Source organism: Hevea brasiliensis, chromosome 9, assembly GCF_030052815.1.
Source record: "Hevea brasiliensis isolate MT/VB/25A 57/8 chromosome 9, ASM3005281v1, whole genome shotgun sequence".
NCBI classification, from domain to species: Eukaryota; Viridiplantae; Streptophyta; class Magnoliopsida; order Malpighiales; family Euphorbiaceae; genus Hevea; species Hevea brasiliensis.
In genome coordinates this window covers 26211648-26235171 of record NC_079501.1, presented here as the reverse complement: position 1 = coordinate 26235171, position 23524 = coordinate 26211648, and the positions used below count along the sequence as shown (strand labels likewise).

General features: G+C 31.6%; 2 protein-coding genes and 1 long non-coding RNA gene across 9 annotated transcripts; all 3 read left to right on the top strand.

Moving 5' to 3' along the window:
- The first annotated feature begins 1886 nt into the window (after positions 1-1886).
- On the top strand, positions 1887-5808 carry LOC110660387 (uncharacterized). 2 transcript variants are annotated; one of them, XR_009151351.1, is made up of 4 exons: positions 1887-2132; positions 2897-2943; positions 4901-5391; positions 5540-5808. It is a non-coding gene; the product is annotated as an uncharacterized LOC110660387 (long non-coding RNA). The 2 variants fall into 2 exon arrangements; XR_009151352.1 differs by lacking the exon at positions 2897-2943 and having other exon boundaries at positions 1889-2132; positions 5540-5807.
- An 8916-nt stretch (positions 5809-14724) lies between these two features.
- On the top strand, positions 14725-19648 carry LOC110660396 (uncharacterized). 5 transcript variants are annotated; one of them, XM_021818705.2, is made up of 6 exons: positions 14725-15047; positions 15220-15275; positions 16389-16601; positions 16976-17155; positions 17571-18129; positions 18329-19648. In XM_021818705.2, exons 3-6 carry the CDS (start codon positions 16491-16493, stop codon positions 19525-19527), a joined length of 2049 nt encoding a protein of 682 aa, XP_021674397.2. In that variant the 5' UTR covers positions 14725-15047; positions 15220-15275; positions 16389-16490; the 3' UTR covers positions 19528-19648. The 5 variants fall into 5 exon arrangements, with proteins under 5 accessions (XP_021674397.2, XP_021674396.2, XP_021674393.2 ...); XM_021818704.2 differs by lacking the exon at positions 15220-15275; XM_021818701.2 differs by having other exon boundaries at positions 15220-16601.
- Positions 19649-20719: 1071 nt separating this feature from the next.
- On the top strand, positions 20720-23299 carry LOC110660388 (probable WRKY transcription factor 15). 2 transcript variants are annotated; one of them, XM_058153567.1, is made up of 3 exons: positions 20720-22175; positions 22421-22546; positions 23011-23299. In XM_058153567.1, exons 1-3 carry the CDS (start codon positions 21481-21483, stop codon positions 23147-23149), a joined length of 960 nt encoding a protein of 319 aa, XP_058009550.1. In that variant the 5' UTR covers positions 20720-21480; the 3' UTR covers positions 23150-23299. The 2 variants fall into 2 exon arrangements, with proteins under 2 accessions (XP_058009550.1, XP_021674386.2); XM_021818694.2 differs by having other exon boundaries at positions 21009-22175; positions 22993-23299.
- Positions 23300-23524: the final 225 nt, after the last annotated feature.

Genomic DNA, 23524 nt, shown 5'->3' with positions numbered 1-23524 from the left:
AAACCCATCACTTCCCTGGAGGTTGGCGGACCTGTAGAGGCTTCAGTGGATTATGGGCCGATTTTGATCGAGGCCTACATCATATCTCATGTTCACTATTTTGGATATATCTTATGTTTAATCCTTTATAATTAAAAAAAAAAAACAAATTATTTTAATTTAATTTTTGAGCTCTATTATTTTATTAAAAATAATTTATGTATAAAAAATATTTTTTATAATAAAAGTTCTTTTATAAAAATATTTTTTATTATTTAATTATAATACTAAATTATTTATATATATTTATTATATATATATATATATTTATATTTTTTTTTTCATTTTAATAAAGTTGTTAAGGTTAAGAAAACGATTTCTCCTTTTTGAAAAAATGAAATCTTATTTGTTTAAAATGATTTAATTTTCTTTTTTATTAGAAAAATAATTTTCATTTACTCATTTTCTAAGCACCAAATGTTGGAAAGGGCAAAGAATATTTTTTAAAAAAATATATATATTTTTTAAAACAAATCCAACATTAATTGATTAATTTAATTTAACATTTTAAAAAGATTATTTTTTTATTAAATTTTTATATTTTTATTAAAAAAATCAATTGATTTATTCAATTTATGATATTTTTCTTAATTTTATGAACTTTTATAAAATACAAAATGTAATTTATGAAATTTTTAACATATAAAAAAATAAGAATATAGAAATTAAAAAAATTCAAACCAAATTAAATCAGATTAAAATTTTTCATTTTAACTATATTCAATTCCCACTTTAGTTTGGTATATTTTTTAACTATTTCATTTCAATTTAATTTTAAAATTAAACTAACTAATTTCATAGCCTTGATTCTAGTTAGAGAAGACAATGAGTAAAATATTTTAAATTTTATTATACAAAATTTTAGTAGTATGAAGTTTTATACTTTATATTTGTATTATATTTTTATTTAATGAAAACTTTATATTTTATTTTCTAAAAAAATTTAAATAATTATATAAATTGATGATAAAAATTTTAAAAAAATTACTTTTTACGACGAGAAATAATGAGAGTTAATTTTTGTAAGACTTATTAATTATTATTTAATAAATTAGAAATAATTTAATTTATTGAATAAAAAGAAATTGAATGATTACAGTAAAACATAAAAAAAAAAAAAAGGCCGATGGTTAGATGGGCAGCAAAACTATGGCATAAAGCCCCAAAACTTGCAGCTTTCGGGCACGTCTTTTCCAGACATGTTACTTCGCCTGTGCCTGCCTCATGGGACCAAACCCTTGCCTCAGTGCTGCCACTGCTCTCTCTCTCTCTGTCTCTCTCTCTCTCTCTGATTTTTATTTTTTTATTTTTTTTTAAGATGCTCCATCTATTCTCTCTTTCGTTTACTTTATTTATTTATTTTTTCAGACGAAACTATGTTTTGTTTCAATTCACTGTGTTTTAATTTACAAAAAATATATATTTTATACTTAGAAAAAATGTCATGACGGCATTGAGTTACATATGACGAAGAAGAAATCATCCTCCACTGTAGGGGAGTCAAAAATTTACATCTGAAGGACGGACAAAGACTTTATAATTTTATTTTTTTTAATAGCAATTATTTTTAATTAAAATTAAGAAAATAGCTTATAAATTTTAAATTTTTTTAAATACACATCAATAATTTTATTTTTAATTATAATGTTAATTTTTTAATTTTACTAACTTTAATTTTTAATTGACCATTCAAACTATAAAATAATAACTTTATAAATTCAGGTGTGTTCGTTTATGTTATTGTTTTTAATTTTTTATTTTTTATTTAAAAAAAAAAATATGTTTGGCTATTTAGTGATGTGGTTTATTTTTCCTTACTTATCAAATAACGTTTTTAAAAATAAGAAATTTAAAATTGAAAACTTTGAATCTTTGTTTTCTAGTTACGATTTGATTTTATCTTAAAAGAAGACCAACTTTCCTTCACCATTATCTGAAAATATAGCAGCTTTCCTTCAATTCGTGATTTTATTTTATCCTCATTTCAAGAATTTATCTTCATCCAAATCAAAATAGATTATAGCTTCTTTTGATGCTGGATTTTGCTTCGAGAAATTAGGCTTTGCCATTGTTGCTTTCTAAGTCTAGAGTTGGTAAATTAATCACACACATCTCTCTCTCTCTCTCTCTCTCTCTCTCTCTCTCAGATAATGAATTTAGTTACTAGGGTTTTTAATGGGTTTCAATCATTTGTTAAATTTGTGTCAAATAGCTATGGACAGATCTTATTTTCCTTTCCAATTTCTTACTATTTTTCTTTTAATGCTTTGTACTAATGCAATAATGTGGGCTTAATTGCTGCTTTTCATAGCAAGAAAAAATTCCAACTATGGATATTATAAATAAAGAAAGAATTTTAACTAACACTAGAAAGCTCTTAATTAGCATTAGAAAAGGGTTTATTGATTTCACATTATAGTACTAATTAATTCCATAATTAATTTTTCTGTTAAATATATAATTAGTTTTAAACACACAGATCCCATATCCTTTGTTTGTATTATTGATTTTAGTTGTTCAATTCATGCCTGTTAGTTTCTAAAGCACATCCAAAAGTAGGATTCTACACATTTTGAATATTGCTGTAATAATATTTAAGATGATGTTGGTAGGATATAGCTTTTCTGGAATTGTACATTCTTGTAGATTCTTGATCATCTATTATGATCAAAGGATAGCCAGCTCTAAGCTGTATGTAGAAATCAATTATTTAAATATTAGGATCATTCTAACATGAAAATGCTCTGAGTTATTTTTTCACAATTTCACATTCCAATTGAAAATCATTATGCTGTATGGATTGTTAGGGGATGTCTCATGTCTTGATATGACCCTGCTTGATAAAAATATGTTCCAGGTTCAGGATTGATTAAAAAGAAAGGCTTTAAAGGATCCTTTGTGGAGGTAGGATCTTATGCCAAGGTTCAAAATATGGAAATTTTCTTTAATCTTATTTATTGATACTAAATTATTTACCTTATGTGGAGTTTTAAAAAATGGGAAAAAGACAAGGTTCTCTTTTGAAAACTTGTATAGTTTAGAAGAACTCAATGACACAGAATTTGTTGCTCCATATGATGATGGAACACCATATTACATAATTCAATACAGAATTCAATATAGGAAACCTTTCTAAATTCTACTAGGATATAATTAATTATTTTAAGCATAAATGCTTAGCATTATAGTTGATCATAGTGACCCATGAGGATCCTTATATCGATACCACTAGCATATATGATATCTAAGCTTTGGAGATTTGACTTGAAACTTTCAGTAGCATGTTTCATTTTATATATTAAGAGTGGAGATAATTTTTTTGATGTTATTTTATATATTAACCGATGATTTTTTTTTTTTTTTGCATTAAATAGGTGCTAAACTAAAATGATTATTCATATTGTAAGTCCCAAATCAATATGAAACTTGAGATCACCTAAGGCTAGGAACTTACTGTGTTATTAGATTACATGTTATGTATATCGCACATTAAATAACATGTTTGTTTGTTTTTTTTTTCTTTTTCTTTGAGCAACTTAGTATTTTTTAGATGGATGACCTAAATCAAGAGTTGAATACTGATGAAAATGAAGTTGTTGAAGTTGGAAATGATGGAGCAGTGTGGCCTCAACAAGCAAAAGATCATTACATACTATTAATGGAAGAGGAAGTTAAGAAGGAAAATAGAAAAACAACCACTTTCACTAAAAATGCATGGCAATGGATTAGAGAATAAATGAAAAAGAAGATGAGGAGAGACTATACTCAAATCCAAGTAAAAAATAAATTTAATGGTCTTAGGAGTCAATGGAAGAATTTCAACAAATTGCTAAAAGAAACAGGAATTGGATATAATTCAATCACCGATCAAGTTTGTTGCAAGTGAAGATGTATGGAGAAAATTATATGAGGTATTTTTCAAAACTATTTATGCATTTGTCATCTTATTATTATAGAATATAAAAATTGGAGTTCTGATGCATTCTTTGGAGAAGTTTTACAATTTCATAAATTGGCAATTTTTTTTCGTAGGTGAATAAGATGGCAAGAAGGTTTAAAAAATATGGATGCAAAGAATATGAGAAGTTATGTATAATTTATGGTGATACCACTGCTACTGGTGCTCATGTCCATGCTTCTACCAAAAGCCCTTCTATTATTGAAGATGAAGATGCTAATAAAGAAGGGTCTGATAGTTATAATGAAGAGGGTTAAGATACCCATAAAGACAAAAAGCACAAAAATAATGTAGGAATTAGTCGTCGCAAAACAAGAGACAATTTCAAAAATGCAATGGCTCGAGCATTAACCATAATGGGGGGAAATTTCAAAAAGAAATTAGATTTATTAGAGAGAAGAATGAGTTCAGGAACGTCATTCACTTCAATTGGGGATAGTGGAGAGAGTTGTGAAACACATTCCAAACAAGATCAAGAATCCGTTTTAAGTTGTCTTAATGCATTAAATGCTCTTGAAGGAATTGATGGATCATCTTATGCAAAAGCAACTAAATTTATACATGACGATCCATTATGGAGATCTATGTTTTTGGCCATGCCAGAAGAAAGAAAAAAAGATTGGGTGCTTAATATTTGAACTTATATTCATAGTCATTAGTAATGCACATTTTGTATTGTATTAACTTTTCTATGATTCTTGCTATTTTAATTTTATAGGTGTGTGAACATTTTTTATGTTGCAATAAATTTGGATTATGAAATTTCTCTTAATTATTTTTTAATGTATGAGTTATGGTATATTATTAGTTAGCTAGTTTGAATTTATTTTATTGTATTTTCTTTATTTATTATAATTTCATTTAATACATTATTTTTTTTTAATTGTAATATAATTTTTTTAGGTTTATATAAAGAATCCGCACATGGATTTGGAGGAATTTTTTTCAGACTCTGAAGAGGAGGTTGAATAGTCGATGATTGTTTATTTAAATAATGAGTATAATCCCATGTGTAAAAATAAACCTCGCCCACAAAGAATTTCAAAACTAACAAGTTATGAATGGGTAGTTAAAATATTGAATGGTCATCCAAGGACATGTTATGAATTATTTCATTTAGAGAAACAGGTTTTTATAAACCTTTGTGAGGGATTAAAAGGAAGAACAGAATTAAGAGATTCTAAGTTTGTTTCAGTACAAGAACAACTAGCTATATTTCTGCTAATTGTTGGTCAAAATGAAAGACAAAGATTTGTTTGAGATCGATTTCAGCACTCAACAGACACAATTTCCAGGTATTTTAGAAAAGTGCTAAGCATGTGATTGTTCCTTTGTCATTTGAAGAAACGCCTACAGAGATAAAGAACAATCCAAAATACTTTCCATTTTTCAAGGTACTATCTCTTTAACTTTTTTGTTTTACTCAAATTAGAATATTAAAATTTACTTTATGTGTTATGTTGATATTATTATTATTATTATTATTATTATTATTATTATTATTATTATTATTATTATTAAATCATTTATTTTTTATTACAGAATTGTGTAGGAGCTATAGATGGTACCCATATTTATGCATCTATTCCAATTGACCAACAGATTCCATACCGTGGAAAGACTGAGCCAACTCAAAACATAATGTGTGTGTGCTCTTTTGATATAAGATTCACATTCGTTATGACTAGTTGGGAAGGAACTGCAAATGATTCAATAATTTTTTTAGAAACTATTACCAAACCAGAAAATGAGTTTTCTATGCCCCCACGAGGTAAATATTATTTGGTTGATTCTGGATATACCAATGCGCCTGGTTTTCTTAGTCCATATCGTGGATAACGTTATTATTTGCATGATTACAGAGAATAACCAAATCCAAAGGGTCCAGAAGAGTTATTTAATTATATCCATTCCTCATTACGCAATGTCATAGAGCGTTGTTTTGGGGTCTTGAAAGCACGATTTCCTATCCTTAGAGATATGCCTTCATATAGTGCTAAGCGGCAAAAGTATATACCTCTAGCTTATTGTATTGTTCACAATTTTATTATAATGCAAGGGCATATGGATACTTTATTTGCTATATATGGGGATGAAAATATCGCTTTGGGAGATGATGACCAACAAATAAATGAAGTTGGTACATCAGGGCTCGTGAAACTGTTAGTATTAATTCAAGCCAACTTAGTCAAATGAGCAATGTTCGTAACAAAATAGCACATCATTTATGGCAAAATTATAATAGTAAGTAATTTTATTTTGCACTTTTATGATGAATTTGACATGTGTATTAGTTATCACCATGAATTTTTTATTATGAAATTCACAAACTTTCCTTTAAATACAAATTTATTAATTAGTTTTAGATTGTATATGTATTTTATTATTAAGTGTCATGTGTTTTAAAATTATTTATTTATTATTTTAATATATAGTAATTTATTAAGAGATTGTTATAAAAATAGCTTTTAGAAAATAGATAATAAAAACAGAAAACATGTTTTAGTTTTTAGAAAACAAAAAACAGAAATCCAACAGTGATAACGAACAGAGTCTTATAATTTACGTATGAATATAATTATCAAAATAAAATATAAGTTGTTATAATTTAATAAAAATTTTCACTAAATTTTGCATCCATCTATGCTAAATGTTAAAGTTAATAAAAGTCTATAAATGAAATTATCCATTTTAATTATGAAATAAAATGAAAAGAAGAAAAAATAAAGAATAGTAATAGATAATAGATGAAAAAGAAAGTTGAGTTTTGAGTCTTAAATCTTGAAATATTGAGCTTATAGAGTATATATATATATATATAAGTAATTATAATTTATTATTTTAATGAACTAAAATGTTTATTTAATTAAGAATTGGAATCATGAAATATGCTAAATTATGATTATGACAAAAATTAAATTTAAATACCATAAAAAATTTTTGAATTACACTAAAAGTGCAGTATAATCTATTTAGGGGTACAGAATAACTATACATAAAAATAAATTTAAAAAGCTCTTAAATTTTTTTATTTTTTTACTGTCACAAACAAGTCGCAATTTGCTAATTAGGTGACGTATGATGTCGCTTTCTCCAGCGAGTTGTTAGCATAATTACAGCAATTAGCATGATTATAGGAGATTTATGTAGCATAATTACAGCAATTATTATTCTTGTCTAAATTAGCTCATATTCTTATGTATAAATAGATGTAATATCTCTATAAATAAGACACAGACAAATACACAATTCTTTCCTTCATTACTTATATTCTTTCTTCTAACATGGTATCAGAGCCGTAAAGCTTTTATTTCTAGTTTATGGGGTCTCTCTTCTCTCTCTATAACCTGTTCTGGTTCATTCTTTCATTCCTGTTATTATACCATTTATTTTTTTTTTCTCCTCATCTTGTTATCAATGGAGAAATTTGATATTTCAAAACCTATTGCAACAGTTTTGACTGGTTCCAACTATAATCTTTGGGTTCAAGGAATGAAAAGTTTTTTGATAGGTCGCAAGCTTTGGCATATTGTTACCGGAGATATCACTACACCGACAAGAGAGAACGATGAAATTGATGCAAAATTTGCTGACCGTCTTGAGGATTGGGATAGTAAAAATTATCAGATCATCACCTGGTTTTGCAATACCTCTGTCTCGTCCATCCACATCCAATTTGCTAATTATGACTCTGCAAAAGAAACCTGGGATTTTTTGGCTAATCGATATCAGACCACTGGACTTGCCCATTATTATCAGTTGTGGACTACTCTTCATAATCTGAAACAAGAAGCAGGTCAATCTGTAAATGATTTTCTTGCCCAGGTCCAACCCATTTGGAATCAAATATCTCAAGCCAAAATCAGTGAAGATCATCTTCATCTCATTCAAGTTCTAATAGCTCTTCGATCAGAATATGAGGCCATTCGAGCGTCCCTGCTACATCGAAATCCACTCCCATCATTGGATACTGCTATTCAAGAGATTATTTTTGAAGAGACTCGTCTCAGTTTGGATAAAACTCCTCAATTTGAAACTGTTCTTGCAACTACTCGATCCTCATATCAGAAATCTGACAATCAACTCTGTAAGAATTGTAATCAAATTGGTCATACTTTTGCATATTGTCCTACTATAGAATGCAGATATTGTCATGGTTACGATCATATTGTCATGATTTTCTTGCCCAGGTCCAACCCATTTGGAATCAAATATCTCAAGCCAAAATCAGTGAAGATCATCTTCATCTCATTCAAGTTCTAATAGCTCTTCGATCAGAATATGAGGCCATTCGAGCGTCCCTGCTACATCGAAATCCACTCCCATCATTGGATACTGCTATTCAAGAGATTATTTTTGAAGAGACTCGTCTCAATTTGGATAAAACTCCTCAATTTGAAACTGTTCTTGCAACTACTCGATCCTCATATCAGAAATCTAACAATCAACTCTGTAAGAATTGTAATCAAATTGGTCATACTTTTGCATATTGTCCTACTATAGAATGCAGATATTGTCATGGTTACGATCATATTCTTGAACATTGTCCCACACGTCCTCCAAGACCAAAAGGAGGGCATTCTAAATTCAAGAATGTCTCAAAGCCTGGATCTTCCTCTCATCCTGCTGTCTTGCATCTTGAGGGTTCTACTGCCATCACCATGAGTGATCTTGAGGCAGTATTCAAACAGGTTATCTCTTCTAATTCTTCTGTTACCATGTCTGCCACTCTGGGTAATTCTTATTGGCTTTTTGACTCTGCATGTTGTAACCATATGACCACTAATCTTAAATTCTTGTCTTCTACAAAACCTGTATCTTCCTTACCACCAATCCATACTGCAAATGGTACTAAAATGAACATCACACAGACTGGTCATGTGTCTACCTCAAATCTTCATCTCCCTAAAACCTATTATATCCCTAATTTGGCACTCAATCTTATTTCTGTTGGTCAGTTGTGTGAAAAAGGACTAAATGTTATTTTTTCTCCCCATGGTGTCCAGGTACAGGATCCACAAACGGGACAGATTCTTGGGGAGGGTCGCAGAGTGGGTCGATTATTTGAGCTTGTATCTTTACATCTTCCTCAGATATTTGTATCTGCAGCTACAATCCCTAATTCCTTCATTCACCAATAGCATCTTCGTCTTGGTCACGCTTTTGCCAGTAAAATTCAACCTTTAATTTCTCGTGGATTATTAGGATCTACTAAGTTTGAGTCATTTAATTGTTTAAATTGTCAGCTTACAAAACAACATGCATTATCTTTTTCTCATAAAAATACTACTTCAGACACTCCTTTTGGTTTAATTCATTCTGACATTTGGGGTCCTTCTCCTATTTCTTCAATAAATAGTTTTCATTATTTTGTTATATTTATTGATGATTATTCTCGATTTACTTGGATATATTTTTTGAAACATCGATCTGAGTTATCACAAATTTACATCACATTTGCAAAAATGATTAAAACTCAATTCTCTTATGACATTAAAATTCTCCGAATAGACAATGCCATGGAATATCGGGATTCTTCTTTACTTCAGTTTCTTAGTCAATAAGGCACCATTGTTCAACGTTCTTGTGCTCAGACCTCTCAACAGAATGGGCGAGCCGAACGCAAGTATCGCCATATTCTTGATTCTGTACGTACTCTTCTTCTTTTTGCCTCATGTTCAGAAAAATTTTGGGGAGAAGCAGCTCTTCATGCTGTTTATAGTATTAACCGTCTTCCTACCTTGGTTCTTCATAATTTATCTCCTTTTGAAAAGTTGTTTGGACAACCTCTTGACTATTCCATCCTTAAACCTTTTGGATGTGTTTCTTTTGTTCTTTTACAACCTCATGAACATACCAAATTAGAACCCTGTGCTCGTCTATGTTGTTTTCTTGGTTATGGCATTGAACACAAAGGGTATCATTGTTGGGATCCTGTTTCTAATAAGTTACGCATCTCTCATCATGTTACCTTTTGGAACAATACTATGTTCTCTTCTCTTTCCAAATTTCATCACTTTGTCAATACTGACTCTCTATTTTTCACTGACTCCTCCAAAGAGCTGTTTCATAGTCCTGATCCAGGTGATTGTGATGTGCTCAATATTAGCCCAACTATACCTGCCCCTGTTGAATCTGCACCAGTTGTTGATCCAGTACCTGCGCCTGCATCTCCTCCTAGCACTACTCTTCGTCATTCTACCCGTGTAAGAGAAACTCCTCATTATCTTTTTGATTTTCACTGTTACTCTACTATTGCAACCCTTCATGAGCCTCGCTCTTATTGTGAGGCAAGTACTGACTCTCTTTGGCAGCAAGCTATGACTAACGAACTTCAGGCTTTAGAGAAAACTCATACTTGGGATTTAGTTGATCTTCTACCAAACAAGACCCCTATTGGTTGCAAATGGATTTACAAAATCAAGACCCGTTCTGATGGAACTATTGAACGCTACAAAGCTCGCTTAGTAGCCAAAGGGTACACTCAAGAGTATGGTATCGACTATGAAGAAACTTTTGCTCCAGTGGCCCGATTAACATCTATTCGCAGTCTCTTAGCTATTGCTGCAGTTCGTAAATGGAAACTTTTCCAGATGGATGTCAAAAATGCTTTTCTTCATGGTGATTTAACAGAAGAGGTTTATATGCATCCTTCTCCCGGTTATCATTCTCCTCATAAGGTTTGCAAACTTCGGCGAGCCTTATATGGATTAAAACAAGCTCCCAGGGCCTGGTTTGCCAAATTTAGTTCCACTCTTGCTCAACTTGGTTTTCTCTCTAGTCCACATGATTTTGCATTATTCACTCGCCGAACTGACAGTGGTATTGTTCTTCTGTTGCTTTATGTTGATGATATGATAATAACAGGAGATGATTTATCTGGTATTTCAGAGTTACAACATTATCTCAATCAGCATTTTAAAATGAAAGACCTGGGTTCTCTCAGCTATTTTTTGGGTCTTGAAGTTTCTTAAAATTCAGATGGCTATTATCTATCTCAAGCCAAGTATGCATCCGACTTACTTTCTCGAGCAGGCATCACTGATAGCAAAACAATATCAACCCCATTGGAGCTCAATTGCAAACTTACACCTCTTGATGGCACTCCTCTTGATGATCTTACTTTATATCGACAGCTTGTCGGGAGTCTTGTTTATCACATAGTTACTCAACCTGATATTTCATATGTTGTTCATCTGGTAAGCCAGTTTAAGTCTGCTCCTCGTTCAACTCATTTCTCTGCAGTACTTCGAATCCTTCGTTATATTAAAGGCACTCTTTTTCATGGTTTGCACTTTTCTGCTACCTCCTCCCTAGTATTATTTGGCTACTCTGATGATGATTGGGCTGGTGATCTGATAGATCGTCGCTCTACAACTGGTTATTGTTTCTTCTTGGGTAATTCTCTTATCTCTTGGAGTAGCAAAAAGCAAACTGTTGTTGTACGTTCAAGCACAGAATCTGAATATCGTGCTCTTGCTGATGCTACATCTGAATTACTTTGGTTACGGTGGTTATTAACTGAATTGGGTGTCACTCATTCTTCTGCCACAATGCTTCATTGTGATAATAGAAGTGTCATACAGATTTCTCATAATGATGTATTTCATGAGCATACCAAACACATCGAAATTGATTGTCATTTTGTATGTCATTATATTGCTCATGGCACCATATGTTTGATTTCTGTTTCCTCTGTCAGCCAAACTGCTGATATATTCACCAAAACGCATCCTCCCGCTCGCTTTTAGGATCTCTTAAGTAAACTCAAGTTGGCACCTGTGTTACCACCTTGAGTTTGAGGGGAGGGGTTAGCATAATTACAGCAATTAGCATGATTATAGGAGATTTGTGTAGCATAATTACAATAATTATTATTCTTGTCTAAATTAGCTCATATTCTCATGTATAAATAGATGTAATATCTCTGTAAATAAGATACAGACAAATACACAATTCTTTCTTTCATTACTTGTATTTTTTCTTCTAACACGAGTCATGAAGGAATTGGTGGGTTAAAATACAGCTTCATCTTACATTAGTTGTACCCTTCATAACTTTATAATTGTTAATTAAAATATTTATATTAAAATATATAAAAAATAATTAAAATATAAATTAAAAAACTTGTTTTCTTATGTGTTTCAACTTATAGTAATTGCTTTCTAAATTTGTTATATATTACTAAATTTATTATATATAATAGTTGAATAATCCACTTGTGTAACTAATTAACACTACACTAGTACACTCAATGCATGTAGGAAGATTATAAAATATTTTTATTGTATATAAAAGTAATATTTATTTTTTAAAAAAATAAATTTTTATTATAATATAAAAACGGGTATCACACAATGTGAGATATATGTGAGATATATATATATATATATATATATATATATATATATATATATATATATATATATATAAGATCTTAAATTAGGGATGATTATAAATCTATTATTATACTTATGGAAAAAAGAGAAAAAAAAAGAAGAAAAATATTTAGAAGTTGCAATATATGTAATAAATAAAAACAACAATATAATTATTAATCAATGATGAGAAATAATTAGGTATATTAGAAGTAATATTTTTTTATTGGAAAATTATAAAATATTTTATTCACTGTAATATAAATGATAAATTTCACATAATTATAAAAGATGATATACATGTACTTGGTGTACTAATAATTCCTCTCTTTTATTTATATAAATGATAAATTTTTTTTATGATTTATAAAAAGATTTATACATATGAGTAAAAAGGCTAAAAATATCTTTGGCCTTTGAATTGTATTTAAAAAGTCACTCTATAGCATTTCATTTGAAACTTAAACATTATAAAAATGTAATTATTTAATTATTGTAACTGATTATGTATGCATACTTGTATTGTTTAATTTTATGGTAAATTTATTTTATTTATAAATGAATTTCTTTGTTTAGTATATTTTATATTAAATGTGAAATTCATTTCAAATAAAATAAATTTTGTACTAAATAAAATATAATAAAAGGATAATTTCATCATTTAAAATATATATGATTTTAATTTTAAAATTTATTTATAAATTCTATCAATTTTGATAGAATTTAGTTTAATTATAATAAATTCAATGGAATTGATTATTAAGAATTTTAAATAAATTTTTATTTAAATCAAGCTCTAAAATTTTAAATTTATAAATAAATTCTATGAAATTTTATAAAATTTATTCATACTAAACACTACCTAAATATGATTTATACGTTTTTGAATTTTTTTTATAATTTTATAAAATTTAAAGATTTAATAATAATAATAATAATAATATAACTGTTAAGTGATTTTTCATGTAAAATTTAAAGGTTAAAAGATATAATAATAATAGTAATAATAAAAAATTTGTGTGCTTTAGAAGTAGCTCATAATCTCTCTCTATGGATAGATGGAATGATTTGGATGGTTCAGACATAGCATTAACTGTGGACAACCTGTTTTGCAATTGATTGAACACACCAGACCCTACTTTATTCCATTTACTCTTTAACTGGTTTTCCACTTACCCCCATAGCCAGAATTCATTACACATATATTATGCATGTATTACATGCACACTCATTTATAATATATATATTTTTTATACAAATAAGTCCAATTGAAATTAAAATTTAAGACCTCACAATTTTAAAAATGATTCAAATATCATTGAGTTAAAATCCATTGATAATTTATGAAGGATATTAATTTAATTGTTTAAAAATCATTTTTTTTTATAATATAAGATATTATAAGCTTAAATTTCAATAAATTGATGTCATAACTTAATTTTGAATGTATTATTAACATGTGTTAACTTTTAGATAGAAAAATTAACAAATTTTAATTTAATAATATCAAATTTCTCTAATTATTATAGAATTTGAGACTAGTAAAAAAAAATAAAAAAATATATAATTTGAATTAAATTTATATACATCATTTTTCTATGCAAATGAAATCCCTATTTTCTTTGTTTTAATATAATAGTTGGAAATTTATAATATCATTTAACTACAAAATAGTTAAAAGAAAGTAGTGTAAACTAGTATTTATGAATCAACATATTAATTATCTATTTAAATGAGTAATTAAGATTTAAATTTTAGTGTTTAAATTCATAATGAAATTGGCAACAATAATTTAAAATTGTAATTAAGATTTTAAAAGTTAAAAATAATTTATTATTATGAATTTATTATTATTTATATAAGAGGAATGAAAAGGTTAGAAAATTGAGAAAAAGATGATACACGAGAGCCTATAAAAATAAAAAATTAAAGCATACTCATTTATTAACGAATTAGATTTTTAAAATTTTATTTGCATAAATATAAGTTATATAAAAATATAGATTTTATTAAAATTATTATGATTTTAATAATAATTTATTTTTATAATTAATTTATAAATATATTTATTTTATATTTATAAAAAAATTAAAATGAAAAAATGAGTAGGACATTGAAAGCCAAATGGGCCAAGCAAAGAATAGAGAGAGAGAGAGAGAGAGAGAGAGTAGGGACAAAGAAGTAAATGGAAGAGGAAAAGGACATATTAAATAACCACCGTATTGCTTTTGCTGTTGAAACTGTCATCTCTTTTCCAAAATCTATTTGGCAATAAAAAAAAAAAAAAGAAATCAAGAGAGAGAAAGAAAGAGCACCATAAAAAGAAATAATGATCCCACTCAGCCCATTGCCCTCTCCCCTCAGGAGAGAGATTTTTTTCTTTCTCATCCCTTCTTTTCCCTTTACCCACTCATATGATTCCCTTTCTTTCTCTCTTTTCTTTCTTTCTATACTCCCCCTTATAATATGCCTCTCTCTCTCTCTCTCTCTCCCCTTCTATCTTTGACTTAACTTGTCTCTCTCTGCATAGATAGTATCATTTGCATTCCCCTTCTCCTTATGGGATCTCTCTCTACATAGATAGTATCATTTGCATTCCCCTTCTCCTTATGGGATTGTAAAGTATTAGAAGCAGCGGCGGCAGATTTAGTTTCTGGGTCCTTTGCCTCTTGGTGCTTTCTCTGTCTTTTTCTCTACATATTTTTTTGGGATTTGAGATTTTAATCATGTTTTGGCATATGTAGTTTGTTTTTTGTGCGTCTTTGTATGCTACCTTAGAATCTTTTATGAATGAGTTGGAAGTGGAATTTTGATCTGATTAAATGTCATTTTGTATGGTTTTAGAATTCTTCATGTCATGCCAAACCAGACAAGTTAAGATTCCTGTTGCTTATCACGAGGTTCATGGTTTCTTTTTTTCTTTTATCTATTTATTTTTTTATTTTATGGTCGTTTTCAAAGCTGTTTATCCTTTTAGCTTGTATGCTTCATGTGCTGTAGGAACTTTGAGAAACTCTGTATGCTGTAGGCGATCTTTTTTTTTCTTTTTCTTTACCCTTGTTGTTTGTTAGTCTATTGGGAAGATATTTTAGCTAGTTTTTCCAGATTGTGGAAAGAAGGTTGCTAGTGCAGGGGCAAAAAGAAAGAAAAAAGAAGAAATCTTGAATTATGTTCTGGGTAAGCAAAGAACATAGGTTCATTTCCAAAAGTTTTTATCTTTCAACCAAAACCTTTGAGAATTTGAATGGCCTGGCTAAATAAATCCTGTTGAGTCTTCGATTGAATTAGTATGGCAGCATTGCTGCACTGTGTATATAATGGTACTTTTGTGGTGATATGATATTGGAGTTTGTATATTCTCTGTGTGGCTGTACCCGGGTTTTTCTTCACCAGCTCTCATGCCTGTCTCAATATTTAGATATGAAACATGTTTGAGTCGACATCAGTGTATCTGAACTTTGTTTCATTGTCAATGATCAAGGAGTTGCCAGAATTTCTGGAGACATTTATTGTTTAAAGTGAAACCAGATCATGGCTTTTGGCAGTTTAGCAGATGTGCTATAATGCTATCAGAACTCAGAAATAATTGAGCTGTAGAAATTATATGCATAATTGTTGGTGGTCATGTTACACGTAAGGTGCGGAGGGTAAAGGGAAGCATAGTGATAGCAGATCTTGAGGAAGTGCAAGGAAGGGGAGGAGATGATTTCTATTGTTAAGTATTGAGATTGATCATGCATTGACATTGAATTGTTTGTATAAATAGCTTCTTCGGGCCTTTATTTTATGCTAATGATTGGTGTTATAGAGTTTATGCTAACTGTTTGAATTATATGTTCTGTTTGGAAAATAATTTGCATTATTTGAATGCTTACCTAATAGTGATAATGCATGGAATATTTGGGCAGACACCATTTTCTTGACAATGTCTTTCCTAGATTGATTGATTTCCCAAGTATTGCTAATGCTGCCTATTTCATAACCGGCAACAATTTTTTCATATGCTGTGCAAGGATGGAGTATCAACTAGAGGAAAAATCCTCATGGAAATTATGTCTTTAGGCATGCAAGATGTGATGTAAATTGATGCAATTGTTCAATTCTGTGACGGAGAAATGATGATGCAAGGAGATTTTGATCTGAATCCAGTTCAAATATATACAGATTCACTTAAAGAATTTTTGAAGCAGACAATGCTTGATCAGGATGTTGTATTTAGGAATCAGGTATTATCTCACCTTGGAAGCACAATGTGTTTTTAGCTAGATTTGATGTCATATAATTCCGTTTGAGTGGATCAAATCCTTGGGCCACTTCTGAAATTTATAGCTTATCTGAATACTTGTGGATTTCCAATTTCCAAGCTTTTTGGTTATGTTCATCAAATATGGCTCTCAAGGGTGAGCCATGAGGCATGGATGTTGGAACAGAAGTTATGCAAATGCGCAAACCATAGCTTGGCCTCTATCTTCTCAATGTATCTCTATTTGTTTCTTAAATTTCTTGATGCCCATGAACTCCATAGGTTTTGGATTATGTAAATATCACTAATGAAGGACCTCAGTTGTAAGTATATTTTATTTTTATGACATTTGCTTAGGTCCATGAACTCCATCGGCTATACAGAGTACAAGAATCATTAATGAAGGATTTTGGCTGGAAAGAGTGTAATAGATACATTTCATGGAATCCAAAAGCTCAGTCATCTCTCCTCACTCTTGCAAATCCTACAAGATATGAACCATTGGCAAATGAAAATAGATACTCCTCAACTACCAAGGTAAGTCTACCAGTTTTCAGAATTCTATTGCAAGTGATCCTTTGTGGAGGACAACTTCTGCATGCTTTTCTTAATCTATTATTATTATTATTATTATTATGTGTGTGCGTGTGTGTGGATTGAACTCGACTCTTTTGGGACATGCCATATGAAAGCCTAAACAAGAGCAACCATTATAAGTTGGCAATTGCTATTAGTAGAGCCCTGATTAGAATTTCATTCAAAAGGTTCTTTGGTTTTAGAAATACACTCGGAGGTTTTTCCCTCAAAAGCACAAGCAACTTCTGTATGGTCAAAGAGCAGGCAGACATGATATATCATATCTATCCTCCATTGATGACTTAGCACAATAAAATCAGAATGACTATGATGTGCACTTCTTTTTTAGTTTAAAATGACTAATCTTGTCTTTCAGGTGGATGCTACACCTTTCATAAGCCAAGAGTTGTTAAAGGATTGCCAAGGTGCATATCATAAGCTGCAGCACAGACCTCTTGATCTTCGACTTTCTGCTGATGAATTCATTAACCATGTTGAGGAGGATCTTCCAAAGAGAGGAAATTTTCATAATTGTTTCGATGGTCTTGGAGACTTTAAGCTTCCTCTTTCTGGCAGTAACTCTTCAGATGCAGAGGAATTGAAGCTTTCCCTTAACATTGGAGGGAATGATAGAACAACTGAAGGCAAAATGAGGACTTGTTTCATGAAGAGAACTTATTCCTACACTCAAAATGTGATTGATTTGGAAGAATCAATTGAGAGGATACCAGATGGGTATTCAAAATGGCCACCTCCTCATGGCTGTGTTATTCTGGAAACTCATTCTAAAGGCAAGCATGAATCACAAGGTTCTGCTTTTTCTGATCCAATCATTTCAACCAGTGTGAAGAAAAATCTCTCTCATGAGATTGCAGAAATTAGCTCTATTCAAGAACGTAGTGAATGTTGTCAAGAGGAGACCTTTTCCAGCGCAGGTATATTTAAATCATCCGTACAAAAGTAGTTACAGTTGTACAGGCATGAATTTGTGCTTCTGGATTTGTCGTGTGGAATTTAAATATATGCTTAGCTCTATTGATTAGCTCTGTTTTTATTTGTCTCTTATGCAAGATTTATAGTGTCTTGATTTCCCATCTGATGATCTTTCCTCTAAAATGCAACTGTTCACTTCAGATCTAGGAGGGCAGTTGGATCTGAACAAAGTTCACTTGGATGACTCATCTTGTTGCTCAGATGATCATATGCTTGCCTATCCTTCAACAAGCTCAGGAGGCAGTTCTGATGGACTTACTGGCAGCACGCAGGATGGATCTTGTCCTAGCACATTTCAGAAAAATGAAGCCACTGAGTGCTTAAATGAACCTTCTGACTTGCTTAAACAAGATAATGTTGTGAATCTTGCTTTTGTGGATTTCAACAGCAAAAACAAAAGCACAGATGTTTGGACTATAAATAATGAAATAATTAGTAGTTTAGAGAGCGAGAGCCTTGTTGGTCCAGAATCCATGCTTAGCCCTACAGTAGGCATTTCTGAAGAACTTTGTTGCTGCAGTGGAGATCACAAGAATGACAGTGTCGTGCTGAGGCCAAAACTTGCTAGAGAAGTAAGTTGCGAGAAGAGTGAGGTAGAGAATGCTATTTTTTCATGTACTGATCAAAGTCAAAATACATTGATAGATGAAAATGGCAACAAGTCTCCTGCTTCCTGCAAGTCCTACTGCATCTCTGATAATGATTCAAGCAGTGCAAAGACAAAGCATTCTAGCATTACATCCCACTTAGGATCTCAAGTTGCTGATGTCTTAACAGGCATGCATGACCAAAGAACTTCTGACAGCAGTGAATTAAAAAATGGCTGCTGCAAGAAGAAAGAAGAATCAGCTGAAGTAGATGTTTTGATCCAACAAGCAGCTGAATTGCTTATCCATATATCCTCAGAGCATTCAGCTTGTTGTCAGGATTCTTCTACAGAAGTGGGATCCAAGGAGATGGAAGATTGCAAGAGAGAGCGACCACAGTGTTCTCTTGATTCTTTTGAGTTAATTACTTTAAATCTAGAAGAAAGCAACATGGATGACCATTCTGTGTCATCAAAGCCATTTGAAGTAAATGACTTGGAGCTGAAGGATTTTGGGCTTAAGTTGAGGCGGGGAAGGAGAATGAAAGATTTCCAGAGGGAGATACTACCCAGTCTTGCATCTCTTTCCAGACATGAAATTCTTGAAGATATAAACATTATGGAGGGAGTTTTAAGATCCAGAGAGTACCGTAAGTTCAGAGCCAAGATGGCAACTCAAGGAGAGAACTGGTCTGCACCAGTGAGAAGTAGAAGGTCAAGGCTTAGTTATGCCGGAAGAAGAATTTTTTCATGAAAGTTCAATTAATAGCATTACAACTGAACATAAATACATTATGGTTCTGTATACCATCATTGCAAATATTGTCTGGAGTCATTTCCAAGCTTTAGAAATTAGAATCGATTACTTTCAGAAAGATGATGAATTTTCACTTCTTGTTTTCATTCTTGCTGAAGCAGTCTGTTCATGTCCCCCAGCTGCTCCAATCTCCCCCAACCCAAAGAACCTCTTGTTTTTTGCCGGGGTTGGATCACGGATGGTGCTATTACAATTTTGTTTCTTTGCCTGTGGTTTAAGGTTGAAGAGGGGCCCTTAACCCACCATGACCTTTTGAACAATTAGAAACGCTTGCAATCAAATGGAAATTCTTGAAATATTTCAACAAGATGGTGTTGCATTTCCTAGTTTCATGGATTTTAATGTAGTTTCTAAACAAGTAGGGCACTTCATGTGGAAGAACTTTTGAAACGTTAGAGCAAAGATATGGCTCGCAGAGAGCAGATTTGCATCCACGAGCAGCATTTCATGGAAAGAATTTTATTTCATGAATGTTTCATTACAACATGGCAATAAACAAAAATTTTGTAAGAGCCATTCCTGGATCTGTGGTAAGAGGGAACTTTTCTACAATAGTTTTTATGACAATTCACAAACTTTGAGACAGTCCGCTCATTTTTAGAACATGTTATGATTTTCTAGTTGTTATAAAGAAAGAAAACTCGTCTAATTACTGTTCATCTATTTTAAGTCTAAGCCAGATTTAGTTGGCCTATCAAGTTGGTAGCTACACATATATCTAGGCCTGTTTAGAGCAGCAGGAACAAGGGGTCATACTGGTGGTCCATATGCAAATCCATGTGCTAAATCTCATTTTCAACTTTGCTTCCCTCTTCAGAAACAAGAGGAAAGTGCCTATCTTTTCTTTTAACAATTTATAATCGACCTGACCATGTCTTAAATGATCATCTAATTTTTTTTTCTTTTAACAATGTAAACACAATATGAAATGGATTCAAACTGAATGAACTGAAAACAATTCTATGATAAATGATTGAATTTGGAATGCACATGATATTCCACTTTGGTATTCACATGCCAGTTCAGTTCCCTCTTTTTAAGTCCAAGGTATCTTAGTGCTATAGTACGATTGTAGATGTCTTAGTTCACACGGCGCACTGTAGGTAAGATTTCAATGACAGGTGTGTCTTTGTTGTGGTCTCTCTAGTGTGTGATAAGTACAGGGAAATAAACAATGCAATAATGGCAAGAGTGGAGGCAAAGCCACTAAAAGCCACCCTTTGGGAACAAGCATGCTTCAATCAGGAACCAAAATGGATAAATTTTAGTGGCCTATTTTAGTGTAGACTAGGACTATTTCAATGTAAGTAGGAATTTTATTTTAGTGTTAATTTTAATTGAGAGACTAAGATTAAGATGGAAGAGATTAATGTTATAAATAATAGTATTGTAGGAAAGACTATTTGAGTTTAGGCTATGGATAAATGATACAGAGTTTAAGAGAGGGTAATTTCTGTTCATTGTTGAGAGAGATATATTGCAGTCACTATTGTTTCTGCTTCATTTCTCTCCAATTTTTTTAATTTAAAAAATTAATTCTTATTTTGTTATTATTGAGCTTTTTATTGTGTAATCCTGATGCAAGCAACCATTGACTACCCGGACAGCTTGTTCGATTTGATCAGTTGTATACATCCCCAAAAAAACAAAAAGAGAATGCTTCAATAACTGGGTTGGGTACATTTTGCAGTCACTTAATTGCTTGACTCATCTGTGTTTTCTCTTACATGGGTATTATCAGAAACTACAGCCTTTGTATCTATAGGACTATTGTTCACATGATCAAGCCTACCTTAGCTATGGCAGAATATAACCATCTAAATTCTTAGCTTTTGCCACCTTTGAGTCCTTCATCAGGTGGATTGAATTAGAAAAAGGTATCATTATAGCATGAAGGAAACTTCAGGTGTCTGTATTTCAATGACCCCAAGATGGGATTTCAAAGTTCTCGAGGCTGCACAGAGTACTTTCAAGCAAGCTTATCATTTGTTCAGCTGTATTTCTGATAAAAATCGAAAGAGAAGCATTCATGAAGTGAGCCTGATTGCTCAAGGTGCAGTCAATGAATTCAGATATCTACTCACTCTCCTTGATGGATCATCACAGTCGGATCCTAAAAGGATCAGGAAAGGTCCTTTGCCACTTTCCTATGACATAGATCCAGTTGAATTGATGGATTGTCCTAGTTCTGTGCCCCAGAGCTCAGGATGCAACTTGACTACCCAACCCAGACCTCATATAATTAGACAACTATTCCCTCTTCAGAGTATTCAAGCAACCAATTCCTTGATCCCTATCAATAGTTTCAGCTTTGACAGGAAAAGAAATAAGTCTAAAGCCAATGTGGATGTCACAAACAGTTTGACCGTATCGAACCTCTCATTATCACAGCCAGGCACATCTTTTTTAAGCTTGGATAGAAGAGGTGGCCCAGACAAGCGATTAGTTCATTATTCAGCATCTGAAACTCTGGGATCTCGAGACAATTCCTCTGTGTTTCCAAAGAGCACGAGTGGGATTATGAGTGAGGAGACCAGTGCCAAGTGCCGAGCCTCAACCGGTGAATGTCACTGTTCTAAGCGAAGGTAAATCATCCTTCTTTACTGTGTATTATTCTCAGTATCTCGTCGACTGTTTTCATTCGAAATGTCTGTCCGCAGGTGGCAAATGACAGGTTGTGTGCAACAATAATATAATCTTTAACCCATTACCCATCTGGCCTTAAAACAAATCTTAGATATTAATATCCGCCCCGTGACTAGTTCCTATCTGATTTTGCTGGTAATTAGTGGCGGTTTTCATGTTTTCTTTCTTCATTTATTATCTGCAGGAAATCAAGAATCAAGAAAATAATTCAAGTCCCGGCTTTAAGTGGCAAATTAGCTGAGATACCTCCAGATGATTACACTTGGAGAAAATATGGACAGAAGCCCATAAAAGGATCCCCTTATCCCAGGTATACTTGTTTGATCACTGAATATTGTTTTTGTTACTTCTCTTTAGTAGCTGGAAGCATGGAATAAGGACACAATTAAAGGTTCAGGAAAAAGATTTCAAATCGCGTAATAACTCATAAGAACTTGATTCACTTTAAAATTAATCTCTGGTTCAGATGAGCTACGTAGCTGGATAGCTCACTGCTTCTGTTAAGGAATTTTCCAATCTTGGTTTCAGCAAGATTCAAACTTGAATCTGCTTGACAACCCTTTATATTTGGTTATCGACCACAAGAGTACACATGTTTAATTAACTTGGGAGTTACCTTCACCAGCTTCACCAGGGCATCCAAAATGTGGGCTGCAATTTTTGCAGTCATTCAAAATGGAGTAAAAAAGTTCAATAATTAATTCTTGATTTTGGAACAATAGTTTCTGACGTATCTTCCATTATTTGTTCTGAAAGGAGCTATTACAAATGCAGCCGTATGAGGGGATGCCCTGCAAGAAAGCATGTGGAAAGATGTTTGCAGGATCCCACTATGTTAGTCGTCACCTATGAAGGGGATCATAATCACTCCAAACTTACATTCCAATCGCCTAACGTATTGATTCAGGTTTAATCTGTTAGTTAAGCCTGTTCTACTTCTTTAAAAATATGCTTCTCTCTTTCATGTAATAATAACTTCAGCAACTGGTGTGCATTTGTAAGTGTATATATACTCTTTCAAAATTTGTCCTAATTATTAATGATTTCTAATTTGCTTCATAAACATGCCATAGATTGACTTTGGTTTTTGGTTTTAAAAATCTGGGCATTATCTTTTTCTTTTCATTACCTAAAATTTTCTTGATCTATAAACTTTTAGTACATGTCAATAAAGATGAACCAGATATGCACACAGTTTCCATAGCCTTTTCCCATTGGGACCTGGATGGACAAAGTGGGCTCCAACTCTATGATCATAGAGGCTTCTCCAAAATGGCCGAACATTAAC

Coding starts and splice junctions, on each gene's coding strand:
- LOC110660388 (XM_021818694.2), top strand. CDS start 21,481: ATGAAGGAAACTTCAGGTGTCTGTATTTCAATGACCCCAAGATGGGAT. Junction 22,176..22,420: donor TGTCACTGTTCTAAGCGAAG/GTAAATCATCCT, acceptor TATTATCTGCAG/GAAATCAAGAATCAAGAAAA. Junction 22,547..22,992: donor AAAGGATCCCCTTATCCCAG/GTATACTTGTTT, acceptor TTGTTCTGAAAG/GAGCTATTACAAATGCAGCC.
- LOC110660396 (XM_021818704.2), top strand. CDS start 16,491: ATGATGATGCAAGGAGATTTTGATCTGAATCCAGTTCAAATATATACA. Junction 17,156..17,570: donor GATACTCCTCAACTACCAAG/GTAAGTCTACCA, acceptor CTTGTCTTTCAG/GTGGATGCTACACCTTTCAT. Junction 18,130..18,328: donor GGAGACCTTTTCCAGCGCAG/GTATATTTAAAT, acceptor TGTTCACTTCAG/ATCTAGGAGGGCAGTTGGAT.